Raw genomic sequence first — 24,946 nt, forward strand, 5'->3', positions numbered from 1 at the left:
TCCATTTGGCCCTGCAGCCTAATCATGAATGCTGCTGTTTCAGTGAGGCGCAGTATCTTTTTCCTCCACAAGAGGGCAGCCACGCACAGCCAAGAATAGAGACGATGTTCTTTTTGTCTGAATTATTTGAATTCAAAATGTCTCTTGGTCTCTTTATGCGGTTACTGCGTGTCTGAGTGGACATTTAATCAAAATGCTTTGTTATCCTTCATGGGATCAACTAGGTACAGATGGAAACAAGTCCACTCACATTCACACCATCATTGAACGGCTCTTTTGATGGGAGACGTTGCATTAGACTCCTGGACTGGTGCACGAGGGCCGGTCAGGACCCTGCCATGTTCAGCCGTCACAAACCTTGTATTGTTGGTGTTTTTATTGGCAGCAGCTCGAGGACTGGGGTGTTTCTTCCACCTTGAATCACAATCCAGCTCGTCCACTCATCAGGACTGGAGTCAACCTCAGTCCATCACAGGGCACACACACACACACACACACACACACACACACACACACACACACACACACACACACACACACACACACACACACACACACACACACACACACACACACTTGTTTGTTTTCCAAATTGTGATTTGCTGTGTTGATATTTCATAGCTTCCTCCACCTCCACCTCCACCCTATTTGTTCTTTGTGTTGTGGGAACTCTGCGGTGGATGCAACTCGTCTCAGCTGCTCGGTTTTAAATTCAGTCGGTCCTCAGTCCAACAAGACAAATATCAGATTGAGCATTGAAGAAAACAGGCTGGAGCTCCGCTAAGTTCAACTTTAAAAGACAAATTGTCAAAACTACGACAGAATCAAAAGACTGAGGACACTTAGGTACCGCATTGACTCACTACTGCCACCTACTGTACAGGACTAACGTGCAACTCTGCAAATGTCTGCAGTATTACAGTTACTACCTTCAAAAGCAGTCATGAATCTAAGTCCTGCATTGGAATAGAATAGATCTATTTGGTCATGGCTGTAGAGAAATATATTTTCTAAGTAAAGATTGGCTCAAAGAAATAAACAATACTGGACACTTGAAACAACCAAACTGCTCAGAAAAGTTTATCAACTTGTAATGAATTTAATCCTGTTCAGACTTCCTGCCTCTATTGGAATTACAAAGGTATTCAGCTGTAATCCAAGTTCAGTCTGGGAGATTAAACCAGAGTGTCGGCCAATGCAGTCAAACTTCAAACTGGTTCCAGATTTCAACCACTCATTTGCACCGAGGACATTTCCCACTCTTATGAAGTAACAGAGCCTCGGAGCTTTAAACAGTCTTAGTCGGCACTAATCCAGCCGTTTCCTTCCTCTTTCACTCTGGAGCTGCTGCTTCCCACCGCCTCACTAATCCCAGGATCCACTCATCTAAATAAAGGCAGAAAACAGCGACTCCATCAGTGTGAGGTACGTTTGTGTGAAATGATCAGGTTTTTTTCCAGCAGTGCAGGGGAATTAACCGTCCAAAGTTTATTTAAATGAGCAGAACATTCACTCAGTGAGACGTACATGAATACAATTATCAGGCTTTTTCTGAAATCAGTTTGTAACTTTAAAGTCGTTTCTCAAATATACTATGATCATTTGGCTGCAGATCAATAAAAACTGAACTATGGACTGCAGGCGACCTTGAGTTGTAGTGTTTCCTTGTAGATTAGCACATGCTGAGTGTGTCTGTGTGTGTGTGTGTGTGTGTGTGTGTGTGTGTCTACATGGCAGCTTCAGGCTCTGATGGCCTGGAGTCAGACAGTAACTCCATGTTAAAGTTAAAGGACATTGTAGAGCAGCTGAGACCGAAGACGGAAGAACTACGGGAATATTCTCAGAGACCCAATCTGATGTCAATCCAACAGTGTTAAACAGTTGAATTATGAGTTAAATATCTGCAGTACTTTTTGATATAAACGGAGTATTTTTATTTTCCCCCCACATCCTGTGATTCAGTCCTGAGCTCCATCGGCTCTGTTCCAGTTCTACTATTGATATTTTTCCGTTCCTATTCAGATTTAAAACAGACAGTAATTCTCAGTCTCTGGATTTAATCTGTTAATCATCTATTTAAACTTCACCTGCAGCTTCTGTCTCTTTCCTGACGACGTCGCCGCTCGTCTCCTCGTAAAACTTCATGATATCAAATAAAACACAAGACAAAGAAGTCTAGACATTAATCCATCAAGCTCACCTGAGCCCCTTTAGTGTCCCGCTGCTTTGGATTATTATTATCAGGAGTATTTCTTTCTTACATTGTGTGTAAAAGCTGCGGTCAACTTGCTGTAACCTGTATCACAAAATAAAAGTACTGATTGGTCTGTTATCTTTTGATAACTTCAGAACCAAACATAGAGATAAAACTATGGAGAGTAAAGATTTGTCAAACATTTTACCTGAAGAGCGATACTGAATCAGGCGTCATCGAATTTAAAGAAGGAAAAAGTGAATTAAAACTTTACAATATCATGTTAGATGTGAGCTCTACAGAGACGGACTCATCATCGCTTTCTCCTCTTCACATATCCACGTTTTCCCGTCATCTCCTCCTCCTCCTCCTCCTCCTCCTCCTCCTCCCTCTCAGCCTGGATCTTGCCCAGCTGCAGCTCCTCCTCCTGCCACTCCCTTGGCAGCAGTTTCTGGAAGACGTGGTACTCCTCGCCGGAGGCCTGGGCCAGCTGCGTGAGGAAGGTGTCCAGGTCGGAGTGCAGGACGGCGTCCAGTCGGGGGTTGATGATGGTGGTCTGTCCCTTCTTGTCGGGGGTTTGGTAGAAACCTCGCCGCTCCAGGAAAGTGTGTCGACAGCGAACTTCGTCCAGAGGGAACCGGAACAGGCGGAACTTCACCATGTCGGCCTGTTTGACGCCCATTCGGAAGTAGACGTACTGTGGAGAGACGAAGAGACGACACAACACTCAAACACGACTCGTACCAGCGGGAATTTGAAAGCAGGTTTCTCCCGGCGAGATCAGAACTACACTGAGTGGAGGAGGGAAAATACACATTCTCACTTCTTAACTCCAATACTTTGTTTTGTTTTGTTTACAGACAGATAGTTCACTTTCTGTTCAATCAAACAATATTTAGTTTTTAATCTGAGCTACAGTCAAGACTGTTTCGTTGTGAAGTTGGTTTCACGTTGGGAGGTGTTAAACTTCAGGTTTAAATACCAGAAATACAGTCTTTTAAAACATTCATAACTAGAGCTACACTCGGTAGAGCGCGGAGCTTCGCCAACGCCACATTTGTTTGAGGAACAGAGTTAGCATCGCTGGCATGATAGCCGTTAGCTCATATCGACGCTGACTAGGTATTTCAGGTAGCTACATCACCGTGTGGAACGAGACTTGTTGCTATGGAAACAGCTCAGCTACCATGTTACGGAGAGGCTGCCAGGCTTCCTGGGAGATGTATTAGTTCTGTTATTAATAGAAACTTTCAAAGCAATTTCAGTGTGATGAGATGAAAGGAGATCGATGGGAAGTTTTTCACCAGTTTTTTGGGATTTATTCGGAAGCGGTTTGCCGTTAACGTCCCCAAATCTAATGGATTGGTTCTTGGATGATGACAAATCATCGCTGAAAATTTCATGGGATTCGGGTGAGTAGTTTTTGGGAAAAGTTGGTAAGATACATACAAACCAATAAATAAATAAATCAATATACGCAGTAGAAAACTTCTCGGTTGAACTTTTGTTGACGAAGGAAAACATCAACATGTAGCTGTGATGGACGTAGAGCAGAATAATGATCAGAGACATGCATCTATTCACTTCATCGCCATCAGCTCCTGTCCAGATTCAATTATTCATGTTTCAGATGTTTCAGAGAAGCTGAGCCTCAGAGGATCTGATGTTCTTTTTCAAGTGAGCCTGGACTTTCAGGACTTAGTGAACGGCTCAATGCTGGACTAAGACACCTATCAGTGGTCAGTTCTGTACGGTGGCCCAAACCGGTCACCACAGTGCAAACGCCATCGTGCAGACAGAGATTCAGCAGTGTGCAGCTGCTACTGCTCACGCATTCCCTCTCTGGGTTGTTTTTCTTCTCTCTGGGTCGCCGTACTCGTTCAAAACAGATGAAAATGTGATGAAAATCATCTTAATTTCTCCCCAAGTCCAATCACAACCAGCAGAGGGCGCACTGCAGCTGTGCTCTGATCTGAAACAGCAGGGCTTCATCCGAATGTCTTACGTTAGAATGTCTTTACTTTCACTTACTTTAAGTGAAATTCCAACACTTCTATGTTCTGGCTGTGCGTGTGGGTTCGGTTCTACTTTGGGTGCAGGGAGGTGAAGTTTTCGGTTTTAACTATAAGGAGTGTGATTTTGGCAAATGTGACAAATAGGAATTGATTTTTCGAAATGATGCTGCTCACAAAAAGTCGGGGAGAAATTTCCAGATGAACCTAAAATGTATTTTAACCTTTCAAGGTGACCTTAATGTGACCTTCTCTAAACGTTTGACTGTCCAACTGCTCTGTGCTCCAGTACCTTTTGAGCAACTTGCTGTTTGATCCAATAAATGTCCTGGTTCAATTAGAGTTGGTATTAAACCGTCCTCAGCATGCTGAGACCAGTCTGACCTGAAACTTGTACTCCAGCTGGTCCAGGTCCTCCAGAGTCACTGCTGGACTGTCTCTGAGGATCTCTGCGAGCTGCTGGCTGGTGAAGAGGCACTTCTCCCGGAGGAAGTCCACCACGCTTCTCACCGTCTTCACGGGAACCGTCAGGATGTCGGGGTAATGAGCCACCGTTCTCTGCAGGCTGCCTACGAGGGAGAGAGACGGTCAACACATCCCCAGTGTTACTGACGCTACGACACACGGCTCCGTCTCTCACCTTCTATCAAACCCAGTTTCCTGAGGTTGTTGATGCGCTGCTGGAGCTGGACCTCTTTCACCATGTAGAGTTCAGGACATTTCTCCAGCAGCTTCAGCACACTGCTGCAGTTGAACCCGAGGACAAGCAGGACGGTGAGCGAAGGCAAAACCTCTCTGGCAACACTTCCTTTCTTCAAACTGGACACAGCCCGGAGGATCTGCTCCGACTGGGCCTCCGTGAAGCCCAGTTCAGCCAGAGAGCTCTGGGACAGCTCCGGGACCGCCTTCCTGGACAGAGCAGTCAAGTCCTGGTGATGGCTGCTGGAGGAGCAGAGCCTCATGCGGGAGGAGCAGAGCGTCCCGCTGGAGGAGCAGAGCCCCCTGCTGGAGGAGCAGAGCCCTGTACTGGAGGAACAGAGCCCCCTGCTGGAGGAGCAGAGCGACATACTGGAGGAGCAGAGCCCCCTGCTGGAGGAGCAGAGCCCTGTACTGGAGGAACAGAGCCCCCTGCTGGAGGAGCAGAGCGACATACTGGAGGAGCAGAGCCCCCTGCTGGAGGAGCAGAGCGACATACTGGAGGAGCAGAGCCTCCCGCTGGAGGAGCAGAGCGACATACTGGAGGAGCAGAGCCTCCCGCTGGAGGAGCAGAGCCCCCTGCTGGAGGAGCAGAGCGACATACTGGAGGAACAGAGCCCCCTGCTGGAGGAGCAGAGCGACATACTGGAGGAGCAGAGCAACATACTGGAGGAGCAGAGCCCCCTGCTGGAGGAGCAGAGCAACATACTGGAGGAGCAGAGCCCCCTGCTGGAGGAGCAGAGCCCCCTGCTGGAGGAGCAGAGCGTCCTGCTGGAGGAGCAGAGCATCCTGCAGCTGCTGTTAGGAGCCGGGAGACGACATTTTCCAGATGAAGTAACGTTTCTCACAGTCCAATGAAGAATCTGTGGAAAGAAATTGTTATTTAGATAAATCCTTGTAACAGACAGTAATCACTGTTTATTTATTTCAGCTTCATTTTACCACGAAGGTCAATCGAGAGCAAGTTCTCATTTACTTGATGGCCAGAAAGCAGCAATGTGGCACGAAGAACATTGTGTGTATATATACATATATATATAAAAAACTGTGTCACATCATCGTATAAGAATCTTATAAGATGTTGTCAATGTTGACAGTGATATATATTAAGAAACAAATCAATAAAAGCTAAAAGGAAGTGCAGTGATGTTATTTGTAGAATGAATGTGTAAAGTATGAAGGTCTGTTGCAGTTGATTAAAGTCGTTGGAAGCAGAAAACTGAACTGGGGACCACAGACTGATGAATCTACTGGAACATGGACTGAAAATTGTGTCCATATACGGGATGGAGCTTCAACAAAAAGTGAATAGCAGGATAGGAAAAAGGGATAATTTTTTAGGGAGATCTGCAGATTAACTCTCCAGAATCTAAGATTAGTAGAAATGTCATTCTAACCAGGAGTTGTTTGGTGGGACGTGTAAAGCAGGATTTGATAGGACAAAGAAAAGCAACATTGGATTTGGCTTTCATAAGCACAATAGAGTAGACTAGAATAGAAAAGAATAGACTATATTAATCCCACATAGGGAAATTGGCTCATCGGAGCAGCTCCACGTTACACAAATAGTTAAAGAGAGTTAGGATAGAAGCAGATAAGAGAAGAGACTATGTACATATAAGTAGATAATTATATATATATATATATATACACAGATGAAGTACATGCGAACCAGATAAGGGACAAATAGACATAATTTTGTACTACAATTTTGAGATATTTGTATTTTTCCTCAGTCTCAGAGATCCAAGGACATTTTGAGGGACACTGACTACATGTAGCATCTTTCTGTTGAAAACCATACATGAAATTCTTTTAGCTTCATTTGCGTTTAAAGCTGAATGGAGACTGGAAAAAGCAAGTTGGATGCTAGTGAAGCAATAGCGGGGAGTAATCTTTCAGATTACTTCGGAGTACTCTCGTTACAGTGAACTGAAGGTAAAACGCTGTTTTTAGCTCCAGTTAACAAACATAAAAGTTACGTGAATAAAGTCCGCTACAGGATTACAGCAGTTTCATGTTATGCTTTTCCAAAAGACGTACGTACAATATAATAGTTACCTTTAAAGTAGAAATATCTGAGAACATAATTTTAAAACATTTTTCACCTGATTCAAAACAACACAGGATCCCATTCTGGTCCGTCAGTCCGCCGTTTAGTGTTCCGTGCAACAACTTGAGGTTAACGACCAAAGGTTCCGCGTTGCACTGTTCCGTTTATGTTGGTATATAAACAAAATAATACAAAGACATTTAATTAACTGTTTTCACAGTTTTATTGTTAGCTTTTATATAGCTGACGCTAACATATTATTCCCTTCACTAATAACTTGTTTTATCATTAAAATCTCGAAAAAAGAGTTTTGTTTTTTTTTGCTTATGAAGTAAAACTTTCAGTGTTGAATAAGTTATATATATTGTAGTGTTTTTTCAATACTCAGAAATGTCAGGTTGAGCAGACTTGGAGCCTTCCTGTGTGGCAGTTGCATGTTCTTCTCGTGCATGGGTTTTATTAGTCATTGTCCAAGAAAATGTTTATTTGAGGTTCATCACTAAGTAACACATCATAAACCCATAGTTTAATCTACACATGTAATGCAGACATTTGTCTGATGTAGAGATGCCGAGACTTTAATCTTTACTGGTGAAAGTAGCAGGCAGTAGCAGCAGAACATGAAACATTGTCATGATGGATGCAGAATCAGGTTGAGCAAAGTTTTGTTCAAATATTCAGTACATTCCCTATAAAGATGCCCACATGGGAGCAGATGCGGAAACATCTCAATGCTTTTAACACTTAGAATAGAATTACCTTTTAAATTGCAGAGGGAAATACTTCATAATGCCTTTCCTGATGTGTGTGACGCTCATTTCATCAGCAGTAACTCAACCTTGTACCATCAGTGATGCTGATTTCTGGAATGTGAAGCAAGCTGGGTGGTTTTTTTTCATTAAAGACAAAAACAAAGCTCAACCAACAAGTTTAATAAATACTTAAAATTTGGATTGATCCAACAGGAGAAAGCTGTGACTAAAAACGGGTCTGAACCCAGAGAAGACAGACAATCCGTTCGTGGTAAAATATTTATTGTTGAATGCAAATAAATAGATAAAAATTTGTAAATATCTTATTCACATCTTCATAATGAAATCTGGTGAAGGGAAGGACGGCTGGAGGAACCTGTTCTGATAAACAGTCGGAGTCCTCCTGTGTGGTTCCTCTCAGCTTGAAGTTGTGGATTTTGCAGGTCACCATTTCTAAAAGTTCACAGCTTCAACTCCTCACAAACTTAAAAGAATAAATATAAAATGGATACAGTTTTTTTTAAAAAAAGGAAATATAAAGCACTCCAGTGAAGCTCTTAGAAATCTGTTAAGAAGCCCTTTGTGATCAGTAATGAGGGAGAAAAGGCTGAAAGTCTTCGTCGTCTTCAACTCTGATAACTTTTGCTTTTCACTCCTGTGGACCGAATGTTTCAGGAACACGTGTTTGTTTATGAAATCCAGGCTTCAATCCTGGTGGAGATACTTCTGGAGCTCGGATTCCAGAGCGGCCCTCGACAACATCTCTTCCTCATCTTCCTCCTCCTCATCATCAGGCAGAGTCTCATCACCATCGTCTGGGAACAGGTCCGGTCCGACGTGCGGGTCTTGCTTGGCTTCCTGACCCGGCGAGCCTGTGTGGAGACGAGAGGCTCGTTGGTGTGTTACAACATTGGCTGGATGTCTCCGGCGTTAAAAAGACTCACGGTGGCTCGGGCTGGGAGGAACCACCTCGGACCAGCTGTACTCTGCCAGGGAGATGGGCTGGCTGATCCAGGGCTGCAGCAGCAGATGGTCCAGAGTCATCCTCTGAGTGGGATCCGGGTGCAGCAGTCCTCGTAACACAAACTGCAGATCTGAAAGCAAAACACGAGGCTGGTAAAGCTTCTGGGAAAAAAAGAAAACCAACGTCACAGAGAGTGAGACAGTGGAGACAAACCTTCAGAGACTTGATATTGGAGACGCAGCTGGGCCTGCAGGATCTCTCCCACGTCACAGAAAGGATTCTCGCCAAACAGAAGAGTGTAGAGCAGAACTCCCAGAGACCACATCTCCAGCTCTGGACCCTCGTATCTGCAAACATCAACAACATGTTGATACCATGTCAACATGGCTTTGGGAATGTGCTGTTCTAAGCTTCACAGCGACACTTACGGGTTCCCCTGCAGCACCTCCGGGGAGCAGTACTCCAGCGTGCCGCAGAACCGATGGAAGAGTTTCCCGGTAGCCATCATGGCGGCGGAGCCAAAGTCAATCAGCCGAATGTGGAAGCTCTTGTCAATGATGATGTTCTCATCTTTGATGTCTCTGTGGAGGATGTTTTTAGACCTCAGGTAGAAGATTGTCGCCACCAGCTGGGAAGAGGCAAAACAGTCGCTTTAAAAAAAAAAAAAGAAGTTTGGAAGACATTTTATTGTTTTTATTAGCGTTGTGCCGATACCGATACCAGTATCGGGAAGGGGGGCCGATACCACACTAAAAGCTGGTATCGGCAGGTCCGAACTATTAACTCGCCGATACGCAGCGCCGCATGTTTTTCTCTCTCCCGACTCTCACTCACTGCTGCCCCGACTCCTGATCCATGTATGGTGACGTATTCAGTGCATGCCAAGGAAAGCCTCATATCTATATTATTTGTTATTTTAATTTAAATTTAACTGCGATGGCACTACTGTTTTACATGTATTTACCCGTACATGGATATTGCACAATTTTTGGGCATTTGTGAGCTAAAACTCAGGTTTAAGAAAAGTTTATTCTTTTTTCAGTTTCACCCATACCAGGTAGGAAATAAAAAAGTTGTCCTACATTTACTGTGTTGGTGTTTTCTCCCTGTTTCACAAAGGGTTAAGCAGCCAGATGAAGCCATGATAGAAATGATTTATACAACAAAGTGTGTATGCAGTTCTTAAGAAATGGAAGAAAAACAGGCCATATCTTTTTTTAAACACTGTGGTATAGGAAAGTATCGGTATCGGCTGATACTATGCAACCGGGTATCGGTATCGGGACACAAAATTGTTATCGGAGCAATATTAGTTTTTATGCACACAAAAACAAAGCAGAAAAGTTAAATATAGTCCTTGAGTACTTGACAAGAACAGTAACAACTAAATAACAATAATAATGACAATAGTAGTAATATTATTTTAAGAGCGTTGGAGAGAGCAAGTTAAATTTTTTTAAACTAGATTAATAAACTAGATTTAGTGAATTCAAAATATAAAGGATAAAAAAATAAAAACAAACTGTTGCCAGTTATGAAACGGCCGTTAAACTCTGTGTTCGAGTTATAGGGGAGATTTTATTCCATTCAGAAAACTGTCTGCTCCTCAATAGTAGAATTGTCCGACCTGCAGGTAAATAATTTAGGAAAGGTGAACAAACTGTTAAAAATAATTGATCTTTACCGCAGCTTGTAGCTTTTCATGAGGGAGGATATTAAAGCGCTCCCTGTACCAGAGAGTGACACTGGGTGGGAGTGTTGTGACTCAGTATCACAGTATTACACCTCCGAGCAACTAGGAGTTTTTCAAACAGCTTAAAATGTGATGTGGAGAGATGTTGGACTCTAGACAGAAAACCTGGGAGGAAAACCCCAGGGTCTCTAAAAATAAAATTAATAAACATCCCACTGACTTCTTTTGAAACTAGTGACCAAAATTTGGAAATGAATTTGCATTCCCAGAAGCAGTGGAGATACGTCCTCCTTTCCAAGTTGCATTTAGTGCAGAGAGGCGAATCTTGTTTAAGATGACAGGAGTAATCTGCAGCCTGTGAAGTATCTTATACTACAGAGTTTCTCTCAACCGGTTACAAGTAGTTACGGACCTGATATGGACGCTTGTCAATCATCCTCAATATATTGATTGTTCAAGTCTTTTTGCCCATTTATAAGAAAAGTCTGGTAAAAAAAAACTGTCACTTTAAACCAGGAACCAACCAGGACTCTTCATGTCAGCTCCTGTTCTACTGTCAGATTCTACCTGTCTGAAGATGTAGCTGCCCAGAGGCTCATCCAGCCTCGGCTGCATGTCGATGAACTCAAAAAGGTCCAAGACGTCTCCGTGTTTCTCCATGACCATCTGGAAGTAGCTCCCATTCTCAAACACCTCCAGCACCTGAGGACACAAACCGGCTGGACATCATACAAACCGCGAAAAAGACAGTCGAACTTAAAAGTAGATTACCAGAGTTTCCGGACTAATGAGCGCAACTGAATATAAGCCTCACACAACAAAAACACACAAAAAACACTGTACACATATAGGCTGCACTTGTCTATAAGCCGCAGGTGTCCATGTGGTCACATGACTTTTACTGCAGGATTACTTTTTTTTTGTTTTTAAATTTCTTTTTTGATAAAGAAAATTATGTGCTGTGGGGCTGCAGGTGGGAGAGAGAAACCAAGTGAATTACATGAAGACTGAGGGTTTTATCTCTGTTGATAAAGTATTTGATGGGTTATTTGCTGTGATTTCAGAGGAGGAAGATTTTCTTCTGAGGACGGTTGTTCAGCCACAGAGCGCAGCGGGTCAGAGTTACGTGATGCACCTGAATGCACCACCCACGTATCGGTGGAATGAAACTCGTGTAAAAATCCATCAATTAGCCGCGTCATTGTTTAAGCCGCAGGGTTCAACTCATAAACAATAATAAACTGACCTTGACAATGTTGTGGTGCTGCACTCGCGTCAGGATGGCGATCTCCTGGCTCACCCGTCCCAGCATGGGGTCATCCACCCAGCAGTCGCTCACTATTCTGGCTTTGCTGATGAACTTCACCACAACCTGCAGACGGTTGCTTTGCTTTAGAAAAACCCACACGACGCGTTTTAAAAATACATTTGGTGAGAGAAGAGTCTTTTTTTCTTGCCTCGTGTCCGTCGGAGCGCCTCGCCGCCCGCCACACGAACCCGAAGGCTCCTCTGCCCACGGACTTGAGCGGCTGGTACTCCTCCTCAAACTGGCCGTCACACGCCTGCGACTGCTCGAAGTCCATGGTGGAGCACTTTGTGTCCTTCAGAGCGGCCTCGCCGATCCTCTGAAAACAGAACAGCTGAGGAATAAAAGAGAGGCACAGCAGCTTCTGGTCCTGGTCAAGGCTCTCAAAGTTCTCAAGGCTCCGTCACTTCTGACCCACTGGCCTGAGAGACCAGTAGAAATACTGTGAACCCACCAATCGGTGCAGGAGCACTTGAGAGCCCTTTGTTATGTACAGTATCAGAGACCTGGCCTGATGAGTATCGTCGTGTCACAGGAACTGCGACCAGGTGAGTTTTTATCTCGCCAGGTTTCTATGAAAGGCAGCAGAGTCGTTTGGGGAGACAAAGGGACCGAATTGCAAATGAGATGGGATTTCTGAAGTTCCCTGCCTCAAGCAAAGGTGGTCAATCCAGTCCAACCTGGGACGCTTCTGTCACAGCTTCCTCAAACCAAAGGTCTTCTCTCACCAACATCTTAGCAATGCCGCCCTGAAATCAAGGTTCCTCCTCCACAGTATCTCCGCTGGATTCAGCTATGAGCTCCGACATGAACCCCGATGACGATGCACCGATAAATCTGGGAATTCCCGACGGGCTGTACAGGCCAACGCAGCAATGCAGCCCTACATCATGATGCCCCCTCCACCAAACATCTAGTGGTATGTTGATGTTTTCTCTTTGACATGCAGTGCAAGCTTTAAGTCTTCTGAAACAGTGAGCTCTTCCCTAAATATTCATAATAATAGAGTCGATGAAACAATGCGTAGGGTGCTGCTCTACGGTGCAGACAACTTGTCCACAAAACTGCAACCCTGGACAACTCGTCCATGTGGCGCCGGACACCTCGTCTACCACTAATCTTTGCAGCATTATTGATTTGAAGGATTTCAAAGTATATTTGACACATTTCGAAGGATTATTAAGTATATTTGAAACAAAAACATGCCAGTGTACTAAGGTCGTCAATATCGTGTATTTTTAGGGTTTTTGATGCCAAACAGAGGATTTGTTGGAACAAAATAATAATCAGCTTGATTTGAGTCCAATTCTTCTTATGAAGTAAAAAAAAAAAAAATATATATATATATATATGATCAATGTGTGTTTTAGAATTATTTCCCCATATTTCTACACCATAACTCTCATGGAAGAATGAGGGAGTTATATAATATGTTGACTGAATTTTGATCAAATACTGATCTGATTTTACACGAGGTCAATATTTTTTTGCTAATTGTTACTTCAGAGTATTTATTTGCGGCTTCCAAACTGAGCTTTTCATCAAAAGTACTTCCTTAAAATGTATTTACATGCACTTGTTCAATTTGTTCACCATTAACAGAATGGTAAACAAAACCATATGATACTATACAAAATATAAATGGACGTATATGAAAAATGTATAAAATATTATTTAGATTTATTTTCTCAAAAAAATTCTGAAATCTCATCCTTGGACGAGTTTTCCCGGGTTTCAGTTTTGTGGACGAGTCGTCCTTCCATCCTGCTTTACGGTCTGTGGTGGACTCATGATGTCCAGTTGCCGTCGTCCCCCAAAGTCTGTAGCAGCTGCAACTGAAAGTTTGGGTTCTGCACCAGGACTGAAAGCCTCTTTCATTGATGGGACCTAATTAGCATTTTTGTAATTTGCATATTTACATTTAAATTGACGGTGCTTTGCCTACAACATTGGGTACTTCTAGAACTTCCCCAGGTGGAAATGGTGTCACTTGATCTGGAGTACTGCTGTGCTTAGTGGCTGATTTCCACCACTTTCAGGATATTTTCAGCTCTGTGGTGCCTCCCTATGGAGCTGGGAGGTTGGCTTTGTAGGAGAATTCTTGGGTTTTAATTTAAAAATGTAGAAAACACATTTGGTAACAAAGTTTTCTGGAGGGTCTTTCACACTCTTGCGCACTGGAATTGTTATTTCTTTTAGAGCTGAACCATTTTCAAAACCTTAAAGATCCGAGAAAGATCCATTTATGACAAGAAACAGCAGAACCACGATCTGAATGAAAAATGTACAATCGACCCCAAATATCAGAAAAATAAATGTATGTTTGTTTCTAGTTGGAGATCTAAATGCATGAAGACACTTTATGTAAATATGCAAATATTCCACCGTGCAAGAACAACAAAACATCAGATTATTTCTAAATTCAATCTGCAGCCGAATCAAAGTATCTCGGTGTTGAAAAGACAAATTAAAGTGTTGGAAGTTGCGGTAAAACCCCCTCAGAGCGCCGATCTCAACCTCAGAGAGATTTACATTTTATAAAGAGACAGAAGAATCTGAGCCAGAACACGTCCAGAGAAGATTCGTGTTTCTCTGTACGCTGCTCAGACGACTCCTGATGTATCGGAGCCGAAGGAGGCGGCTCTCAGTGAAGATCGGAGTCCACGTGGGAGTTTGTTCTTTTTGTTTATCATCCAGGGGTGATTATGATGATGGGATTATCTGTGTTTTTACACTGTAAGGTGGTGGTGGTGGGGGCGGGGTATGGAAATGAATGTAAACTGCAGTTTTAACTGATGTTTTAGAAAGAGGAGCGGCTGTTACAAACATAAAAAAAACGTTAAGGGTTTACTTGTACTTTGCATCTAAAGATGGAAATATTTACAGCACAACATCTCAGATCAGAATTACTCTGTCCCTTCTCCAAGAAGTTAAAAACACAATATTTAAAAAATACACATCTGATCATCTACTGCAACAATTTAACATGAAAACTACATTAGATTGTTTTATCATTTCTTTGACTTAAATCTAAAGTTGTTCAGCTGAACCTGTAGAGACGCATTGACGACGTGTCTGATCAGTCGGTTTAATCCCGGACACACACACACACACACACACACACACACACACACACACACACACACACACACACACACACACACACACACACACACACACACACACACACACACACACACACACACACACACACACACACACACACACACACACACACACACACACACACACACACACACACACACACACACACACACACACACACACACACACACACACACACACACACACACACACACACACACACACACACACACACACACACACACACACACACACACACACACACACACACACACACACACACACACACACACACACACACACACACACACACACACACACACACACACACACACACACACACACACACACACACACACACACACACACACACGTTTCTCATTAGACCTCAAAAGACGCCTCCCATATATATGTTTTCGTCGGACGAGTGCATGGTTCCACGACTAAATGTTTCAGCATTATTGATTGGAAGGATTATTAAATACGACACAAAAACAAGATATATATTTCATTATGAAGCCGTCTTTAGGGTTGGGGTTAGATCTGAGGTGTGACCAGGCCAGTGTAGGTGTGAGAAGCTAAATTTGAGTAATTCTCAAGAGAATGAAAAACCATATGATACTAGACTAAATGTATATGGACAGATAATAGATGTATGAAAAATATATAAAAGATCAATTAGAAATAACAATTTGTAAAAGTACATTGTACAGAATTGACTTTCTCAAATAAATTCTGGACCAGTTGTCCTACAAGCCATGGGAGGTCGGGAACGGGTGGACAGTTTCTCTTTTTATTCTTTCCTCGGCCTTGATTTTAAACTCATGATAAGTTACTTTTCAAAAGGAACTATGTGTCTTTATGTGTACAAATACATTACTATTCATTCAAGGTCACTGACATTTTACATGCTAAAACATGTGTTTAGTCTTCTCTGCCTGCTTTTATTGTTTGTTTTACTGTATTTTATCATTTTCCAGGTTCGTCTTCTATTGTGATCATTACTACTCTGTTATGTAAAGCACTTTGGCTTCAGCTGCAGCTGTTTTAAAGCGCTCTAGAAATAAAGCTGACTGGATCATCTTTTTGTCAAACTGAATGATGATCACGTGACCCAGCAGCAGCAGCAGCAGCAGCAGCAGCATGTAATCCTGTTCTTAAGAAGCCATGAGGAGTTGTGTGACGCTGTGTCCGCTTCATTCATTACAATCACAGTCAATCTAAAGTTTTCACAGGCGAAGTAATGGATGTGGTTAGAGGACTGCTCTGTGGAGCGTCACGGGACTTTGCATCATGGAAAATACTGCATGGTTTGATTTTATCATTAGTTTTGATTCTTTGCACTTTTGTTCCAGCCGTCGATGTTACAAAGGAACTTCCCCCCTCTTTGCTGTTGAACCGGTTTTTGTGCAGATTCATTCATTAAGTACCTTTAATTTACATCCTTTGTTTGGAGTTTTTTGTTTGTTTGTTTGTTTAATCATTTCATGAATGACTTTGCAATACTCAAGCCAACGTGTTGTGTTTTTCCTCTGGCCTCGGAAGTCTGGACTAAAACCCTTGAAGCTCTGTGAGACCGTTTACACCAACGATTCTGATCACATTAAAACCAGACAGTTGATAAAGAATTGGCAAAAATGTCTGCCGTGATATGGTTTTCCTCTTTATTAACATTTTTTGTTGACCGATAGTTTCTGCATTTTGTGGAAATAGTTAATTGTTCACAAATGTTCAATTGTTTATTCAATTTGAGATGTTTTTAGTTTTTTTAAAACATCAAAATCAATTTTTATTGAAAATATCAAATGTTGCATCCTGCTCCATGTTGAGCCTATTATAAACAATAAAATAAGAATTTATTCATTTCATGCATAATTTTACATTATTTAGTGAATAAACTCCTCTTGAGAACAAAATCATGTGAGGAATCACATGAGAGCCGAGCTGGAAGTGATGAAAACTTTCCAGGTCAAAAGAGAAAAATAACTTCTTTGCTGTCGGTGCATTTTGGTTTTATTTCAACTTAATGGGAAAGCTAATGATGGTTACAATATCTATTTTTATTGCCTCTGCAGCTTTACTACTATGATACTTTGAATTTGTTATTGTCTTTTGCTTTCATCCATTGATTAGGATACAATTAGCTCATGGGAAGGTATTTTTCTTTGTACCAAATCCTACAGTCGGTACGAGGGGCCGTACAATTGCCGAAAGCCACTGTCCTGTATGCATGTTGCGTGTTTTGAATGTTGTTGTTTGGACATTTTTAATTATCATTTTGTTTCAAGATGCTTGATGTAGGACCCCCTCGAGATGTTACACCACAAGGGGTTATCCTGTTAATAAATAAATAAACTGCGCACCGATACCGATTTCTCATCTGTTCACCCACTTTGCATCACGTTAAGAGATAAAAATCACCTTCAACAATTTTATCAGAGGTTTTTCACTTTGCGGACTCTTACACAACAGTGACAGAATGTCGCAGTGTCACTTCTACCTTCATCATTCCTCAACACATAAAATATTGATCTGCTGACTGCAGCTAAAATGCGAATAATGTGACAGTTTTGTTCATGGGTGTTTGTGTGAGGATAAAATATACATTAGTATCTTGGAAGCTCTATTCCAGTAGCAGTTAAGCCCTGGTGTATTCACTTCTTCAGAACCACTCTGAGGCCATCAGGACCGTTTGAGAGCCACTGACCTGTCCTAAACTGACTGCTGATTGGCTGTGCAGTGATTCCTCCATTTGCAGTGGCCTCGCCTGCTGGACCCGCCTGCTCATCCACAGACAGAACATGGAGCTCCCGTCAGGAAGGTTTGTCCTGCACACGTCACAAAACACATCTGGAGAGACAAAAAGCACACGCCGCTTTCTTAATGACTCTCATGAAAAGATTACAAGTGTAAAAACTTCATTAGTACCAACCTATCCGCGTGCCATCCCTGTGGTAGCCACTTCCTTCGAATTGTCCCTCTGGAATACGAGCAGTGTCTGTGGACGCTTGCTTCTTCACCTTTAGTTGCTTGGGAGTGGACGTTGCAGGAACCTCCATCCCCGGCTGAACGCCGTCATTCATTTGCACACAGCAGTCTGAGCATTTTCCTTTATCGCTTGCAGAACGATCTGTGTAGTGATTCTGTTCTTCATTCGGAGTCAGTCCCTCTCCCTCCAATGGTTCCACCTCCTGGTCCGAGTCGATAACGCATGCTGACGGAGTCTGCAGGAGCTCCGCCGTGTCGCAGGACAACATGGGGTGTTGGTTGGGGCAGCCTCCGCTGCTGATCACCTCCACACTACTGCTCAGATCCAGGTCAGCCAGCGCCCGGGTGACCACGTCGCCATCAGTGTTGATGTCCAGGAAGCAGCTGGCCGAGTCAAAAGCACAAGCGGAATTGGCCCCGTCTGCCTGGGGCGGATCAGACACGCCAGGGGCTGGGGACTTTTCACAGAAGCCAGAGGAAGATCTGAGAAAATACGTTTGAATGAACCAAGTAATTATAGAACGGGGGCTCAGGTCAAAACATTGTGAAATGAAAGACTTGATTCCTGTCCAGTTTCAAAGTGGTAAGCCGTCTCTCACCTGCTCGCCAGCGAGATGACCTCGAAGCTCGAGCTTTGGAGGAAAGAAGAACATGAGTGCTGCTCAGTTTCTTTATCAGTAGAGTGGCAAAGGATCCTTCCAGCAGCACAACCGTCTTGAGTCCAAGGCTCTGCAGGGACAGAAAACATTCCTCTATACAACACATTCAACCTCAGTGTCCTTTCTTTACATTAAAAAGGTATATGCAGCCTGCATTAAAATAAAACACAAACTCCACTTGATCCCACCTGGCATTGTCTTGGTAGTCGGTCGATTATTGTGAATGTTTTCACCCAGCTGTAGTTCTTGATCATGACAGCAGGAGTCTTCTACAGGAGGCTCCACCAGGCCGAGTGTGTGGAGGAGAGCCTGGGTGTCGTCTGCGCCGTGGAGCTGGACACTGCAGGGGGCGACCCGGGCTGCCGCCTCCATCAGCTCTCTGGTGTCATTGGTCCTGAGGACACATCGGGGAAAATATCACTGTTCAGTTTCAGCTGGAAAAGAGAACTGTGAGTCGAATCTTTATGGAATGATAGAGAAAATTGATGGTTTTGGAAAAGATATAATCTCAAAAATTCGTGGATGATTGCTTCAGTATTGTATATATAGATCATAATTGTTCAGAAAACATATCCATGTCCTACTACTCTAAATATACAGTAATATATTCTGAGCAATAATCTCTTGTGTTCAATCGAATAACTTCCAATAATATAGTAAAACGCTGTCACCATTATTGTGTTTATACATCATTACCGTTATTGTTTTTCATATGTATTTTTTGTTTGTACACTTTTCTATTAGTATTCTTATTTACTGTCCATTCACTGCTGCAACAACGGACATTTTTCTGTTGTGGGACAAATTATTTTATTTTAATTGACAGTTTGACTGAAGAGATGTTACAAACCTTCAGTCGCTGCAGTGTGTATTAGCTCTTTTTGAATACTGAGATAACGTTTAACCAGCAGGAGGCAAAATAACTGTCTTCCTTCTCAGATATTTAAGTTGCAATCGATCATGAAAATATAATGCGAGTTATTATTCAGATTTTTAGTCACAGGTTCCATCACTGGTAGGAACCAACAACAACCGCATTCAAAACATAAAGTACTGAACAATTCTGCAGGTAGTCCGTCATCAGTGATGCAGCGGTCTGAAACATTGCTGCCCCTCAGGTATTCAAAGCGACCGAGTCACATCTGATGACGAGCCTCCGGTGCCCGTTGGACTTACGCAACCATCCGGGTAGAAGTCACCGCAGGTGGAGATAAGGTGGAGAGAGCGCTGCCCTGTTTGTCCAACGTGTTGCTGGTTCCAGTGAAGATCCGGCCCCTCCCTGTCGAGGTCCTGCCCAGGATGGCCTGGTGCACCATGCCCATGTCTCCAGCGACCAGTGAGGACGGGTCCAACACTGATATGAAGATGAAAAAGAACACGGTTTAGACACAGGAGGGAGACATTTTAAAGTTACTCTCCCAAAATAAAAAAAAAATAAAAAACACAAAACAACTTCCCATCAAAAGGCCTCACTTCTGCACAGAGAATAAACCAATACAGGAAAACAAGACCATCACCACTCATCCGTCACACCAAAGGCAATATCTTTACCAACAAACCGGAATTTGTAACCATCAAACTGTGTTTTGGTTTTGCCAACTGACATCATCTTTGGAAACTTGCCGCAAGGGATTGTGGGATATCAAAGATGGCGTCACATCAGCTCCAGTGAAGATATGAATTATTTGACTGATTCAGTCCAGCCCGGAAAAATAAACATACTTTCCCAACAGAAAGAGTCTTCAAGCCACGAGAATAGTCTGAAATGTTGTGAACCTGATCGTTAATAGTTTTTTCAGTGCAAATCGAGATCTGGCCAGATCGAGTGTACAAACAGGATCTTTTCTCGGGAATCTGCGGGCGTTTCCGTGAAGATGTCAACAAACGTGGGCGAAATGTAAATGCTGGAAATACGCGTTTGTCTGAGTGTAATGAAGAGTTTCCCCAAGAAAGGTATTGACAACTTATTAGAGATGTACACCAACAACAAAAACCAGCTCCTACATTTTTCATTTTTTCCGTGTGTATTCTGGCAGAGGAACTTTAAGTGGAAATTTTAACAGAAAAATCTTGATTTGTGTCATCGGCTCCATTTCTAAGGATTGTTTTTCCCCCCAATCAAGCAGGTTGTAAAAGGTTCCCAGACAGGTTTTCTCACCAGACTTTCTTGACACGTTAGATGCGGCTGGACCTCGACCAGCCGCACAGTGAGAACCATCCAGAAGGCTGGTTTTTACATCCGAGTAAGACGCCCGTCTGAAGAAGCCAGGCACCAGGAAAGTGACGCTCTGTGGATGACAAAGCAGCAGCGACAGAAGTGAGAGTGGGCACGCCGCTCGGTCCAAACGGCCTCGCTCAGCTGCTCGTGTTAGCTAACCTTCCCTAGCAGCTCGTCCCGGCTGTAGCCAAACAGACTGAGAGCCAGGTGGTTGTGGATGCTGGAGATGGAGCCATCGGGACGCAGCACGAGGAGACCGTTGGTGGGAGCAAAGACCCAAACTGTCCCAGAGTACTCCATTGTCGGGTTGGTGGAGAGGACGGTGCTGTCCACGTTTACATCTGAGAAACACAGACACATTACAAAACAAGAAGGTTTTTTAAAAAACAGGCTGGAGGCTCATTGTGATGGCCTCCAGTGCTGATGTGCTGATGAGAGCTCATAAAATAAAAAGTGATCAATCTGGGTTAAAGTCGACCAGAGGTCTGCAACCTGCCGCTCTGGAGCCACATGTGGATCTTTAGCTTCTCTGTAGAGGCTCTCAAACTTCCAGAAACTTCTACAAAATTTTTTTACATTTTGCTTTCACTTTAATTATATATGCATAGCTCGCCGTGTTTCAAAAATAATCTAATCTCCTGACTGAAAAAACATCTAAAGAACCTAAAACTGCTAAAACAGCCAGAAGTACTAAAAATGGATTAAAGAGCTAAAATTACTCCCCCAACAAAAAAGCTAAAATTACAAAAAACGGCCAAGTTTTTTTTGTAAATGGCCAATAAAGCTCAAACTATTCTAACCATTAAGAAATGCACAACACCTTTATTTAAATAGTTAAAGCAAAAATCCATGAAAAAAAGAGAAATTGCTCAAATTAGCCACGGAAGAAAATAAAATGTATGTAAGGTAAGGTAAACTATTACAGATCAAAAATTATATTTTTGTTTTTTACTTCATTTTGGATCAGTATACGGCTCCAGACTATTTTTATTTGGTGGAAAATCGAAAAGAAAAGAAAAATAAAAACTCCTCTTTTGGTCATAAAGGTTGCAGACGCCTGGACGAGATTAAAATGGTGTTTACTTCCTGGAAAACCGTCTTCTTTCCAGGAACCAACAAAAACACCTTGTAGTTATTTAAAAATGAGCGTGCAACATTTATTACATTGGTTTTAATATATTTCAGCAACATTCGTAGTCTTACAAAGTTGTGATTATCGTCCCTGCCCCAATCTATTTGTTTCTTAGGCTCAGGTCTGAAACTACAAGGTGCTTCATGTGTTTGCAGGACAGGGAATTACACAATCGTTTGCTCAGAATTAAGCATGTCTTTAATCCCTTTGTGAACAATCCGCCTACCTGAAGGCCGCCGACAGACATCAGAGGTGCTGAGCGAGGAGCACGGCTGCTTTGAGATTTCCAGGCTATCTACTGATCCACCTGGTGGCTGCCGGGGGCTTCCACAGAGGACTGCGCCCTGAAGTTTAACGCAGAGCGGGACTGATGCGCCTCCTCTGCTTCTACCGTGCACTCTCTGAACCCTCAGCGTCTAAAACGAATAAAGGACAAGTGAAGATGGCAGAAATACCCGAGGTTGTAACGTTGACTAAAACATTTTTTTTTCTTTGCGTCACTAAATAATGTAAAGCTCATTGGTAAATCTGATTTAAACGGGGAAGCGGCGCTCAGCTGAGGTAAACAGTTTCAGTTGTAAAGCAGGCTTACTTTGGGCAATGCATGGCTGTGGACACAAGTTTTCAAAGCGGGGATTAGCTCCTGAACAGACACTCCCTTTAACTCCTCTGGGTGGTGGAATCCGAGCAGGTGGGCGAAGGCAAAGTCACAGGTTTGGATGATGCCCTAAAAACGGCAGTGAATGCAAATGTATAGCATCAACATGTGAAGAGAATCCACAGAGGAATCACTGGGCCGCTAAATGAGCGTGCGCTTACATCTTGAGAGAAGGACAAAAAGGCAGATAAGCTTTCCACTCGTTCAATGACGACAGTCCAGCGTTTTTCATTCTGTGACTCTCTGTGGGTGAACACCGACACGGACGCCTCGCCAGATGGCGTCACAGCGTCCACCTACAGACAACAGCAACACACAAAACACACCTCATCTCGTAACGGTGGAGCAGAGATTTAAAGTCTTTTCACTGCGTGGCAGCAGTACTAGAACATCTCAGTAAATCCATGATATGTATTTCATACCACTTTCCCGGACACATGAGCCACGGTTCCATCTACAAGCAGCAGATCTTCTTCCAGCACGCCATCTACAATCTGGCTGGTTTTCTTTAAAAAGCAGGAAAGCTTCTGTCCTATCAGCTCATCAGTCGTGCATTCAAACAGCTTGTAGGCATAGTCGTTTGCTGATAAGACCTAAGAAAAAAAAAAAAAAAGCCAAAATAAAGATTAAAATGTCAAAGGAAAACACATGAAGCTCCACCACCATCAGCCAGTAAATGTTCTCGCACCTCTCTGGTTTCATGGTCGACCACGAGAACGACTCGGTTGAGGTTGAAGGCAGCGGGACATTCTGACAAACCGAAGTCTCCAGCGATCAGCTGATCAAAGAGGCTTTCCTCCTCCGTCTTCGACACGGCGGGCAGGGAGTCATTCTGAAAGTCTGGGTGACTTCTCGTGGCCACAGATGTGCAAACATCCAGATGTTCACCTGAAAGCAAAAACTGAGGCTTCAGAAACTCGGAGAACATTTCTCCCCTCGTCCTCCCTGTAATCAGAGCAGGCAATCACATTGTTGTCAGCACAGTATTTTCTGATGAATGGATGAAATGTTTTGTTGTCTGGAGCTGAAATGAAGATTTCAGCAAATCAATAGAGGCTTATTGCTTGAATAACCACAAATGTGGTGGTTTTAGGAAGGAAAAATATAAAAGCTCTTTAGTAGAATGAATCAGTATATGTCACTTATAATAATAATACTTTTTCTTTTCAAGGCACCTATCTTGGCACTCGAGGACGCCGTACAAACGGAGTTAAAACAGAGCATTAACAACAGTTAAAACAATACAAGAGACAGATGGCCGAAAGCTCTGTTCCCCATGATGGAAAGACAGGCGGAGGAGACAGACGGGTGAATGGGGAAGAGGATCTAAGGGAACAGGAGGGAGTGAAAACGTGGAGACCAGACAGATATTTTGGCCTTGGACGCTAAGAGGAGGATTTTTAATTGAATGCAGAACTTACAATAAACCATGCTGAATTAAAAATATGTCTATGTGAACTCCACATTGTGAAGACAGTTTATCTCTTAGCCAGTCGCCCCCATCATAAGATCATTTTTTCCCATGAGAAAATAATCTGCCTTTACCTTCAACCTATCCATCTCCTGTATCCAGAAACAATTACCTGCCGTTTCCCCACAAGAGAAATCACTTAATCTTTGGGAATAACAATTTGCATTTGAGTAATACTGAATAAAATCTAATATATCTCCAAGATCATGGAAACTTATTCATGAACTATTTCTGACTTGTTATCTATCAGGCTCCTCTCATGTGAAACCGGCTGACCGCCTCTACTTTGAAGGTTAGAATTAAGACTTTTCTAATAAATAAAGCTTACAGTTAGGGCCACCCTGGACCATATTCTAGTGAAGCTGCTGTAGGTTTAGACTGCTGGAGGACCTACAATGAGCTTCTTTCCTTTCTCACTGGCAGTGTTTCACCATTACATGTCACTAACATTTATCTCTCTACTGTAGTCGGTTCTGCATCTCGGACAGTGGAACTGGAAGTTTGAGTTCTGATCCTCCTGCCTCCATCCATCTGCAGCGAACTGATCTCTATCTGCTGTGTTGAATGCAGAATCCCTCCACACAATTTGTCTGTTCTATCTATTTCACCCCTTTTATCGCCTAACCTCAACAGGAACAGCAGGAATCTCCACCTCTGAGCCTGGTTCTGCAGGCTTCTTCCTGTTAAAATGTTTTTTTTTCCTTTCCACTGTCGCTTATGCTTGATCAGGTAGAAGTAAGTGCCTGGAAGTGACTGTGTTCCACTTTGCCATATGCACATAAAATGGAATTGCATGTTAGATCAGCTCTGATCGCAGGACACACACAAAGCAGGTGCACGTACCATTCATGGATCCAGGATACAGAGGACACAGGTTGGGCTTCCTGGACACTGGATGGGACTTATTCACGCCAGAGTCACCTTCCAGCAAGTAAGAGGACAGATCCCGCAGCACACAGAAAGTCTGTCTTTTCTCACAGGTGTCCTGCTTCGTCTCTGAACATCCATCAGACCACATCGTTCTGATCCAGCCAGGAAGCAGTCG

At 43.1% G+C, this 24,946-nt stretch overlaps 2 protein-coding genes across 6 annotated transcripts; both read right to left on the reverse strand.

Moving 5' to 3' along the window:
• Positions 1-1,084: 1,084 nt before the first annotated feature.
• On the reverse strand, positions 1,085-7,065 carry mterf4 (mitochondrial transcription termination factor 4). 5 transcript variants are annotated; one of them, XM_080480319.1, is made up of 5 exons: positions 7,011-7,065; positions 5,444-5,765; positions 4,847-5,400; positions 4,591-4,775; positions 1,457-2,891 (listed from the first exon to the last, which is right to left on the reverse strand). In XM_080480319.1, the coding sequence occupies exons 3-5, from the start codon at positions 5,397-5,399 to the stop codon at positions 2,508-2,510; spliced, it is 1,122 nt and encodes a 373-aa protein (XP_080336445.1). In that variant the 5' UTR covers position 5,400; positions 5,444-5,765; positions 7,011-7,065; the 3' UTR covers positions 1,457-2,507. The 5 variants fall into 5 exon arrangements, with proteins under 5 accessions (XP_080336443.1, XP_080336445.1, XP_080336446.1 ...); XM_080480320.1 differs by having other exon boundaries at positions 1,465-2,891; positions 6,964-7,052; XM_080480317.1 differs by having other exon boundaries at positions 1,085-2,891; positions 4,847-5,765; positions 7,011-7,056.
• Positions 7,066-7,974: 909 nt separating this feature from the next.
• On the reverse strand, positions 7,975-24,919 carry pask (PAS domain containing serine/threonine kinase; the record flags this gene model as incomplete). Its single annotated transcript, XM_080463551.1, has 20 exons — positions 7,975-8,579; positions 8,652-8,801; positions 8,885-9,018; positions 9,100-9,299; positions 10,932-11,066; positions 11,611-11,736; positions 11,822-11,989; positions 17,483-17,625; positions 17,708-18,246; positions 18,363-18,492; positions 18,656-18,816; positions 19,599-19,776; positions 20,581-20,710; positions 20,800-20,981; positions 21,999-22,188; positions 22,365-22,499; positions 22,592-22,726; positions 22,853-23,023; positions 23,119-23,318; positions 24,745-24,919. 20 exons carry the CDS (start codon positions 24,917-24,919, stop codon positions 8,413-8,415), a joined length of 3,549 nt encoding a protein of 1,182 aa, XP_080319677.1. The 3' UTR covers positions 7,975-8,412.
• Positions 24,920-24,946: the final 27 nt, after the last annotated feature.

This window comes from Lipophrys pholis (assembly GCF_963383615.2).
Source record: "Lipophrys pholis genome assembly, chromosome: 1".
NCBI classification, from domain to species: Eukaryota; Metazoa; Chordata; class Actinopteri; order Blenniiformes; family Blenniidae; genus Lipophrys; species Lipophrys pholis.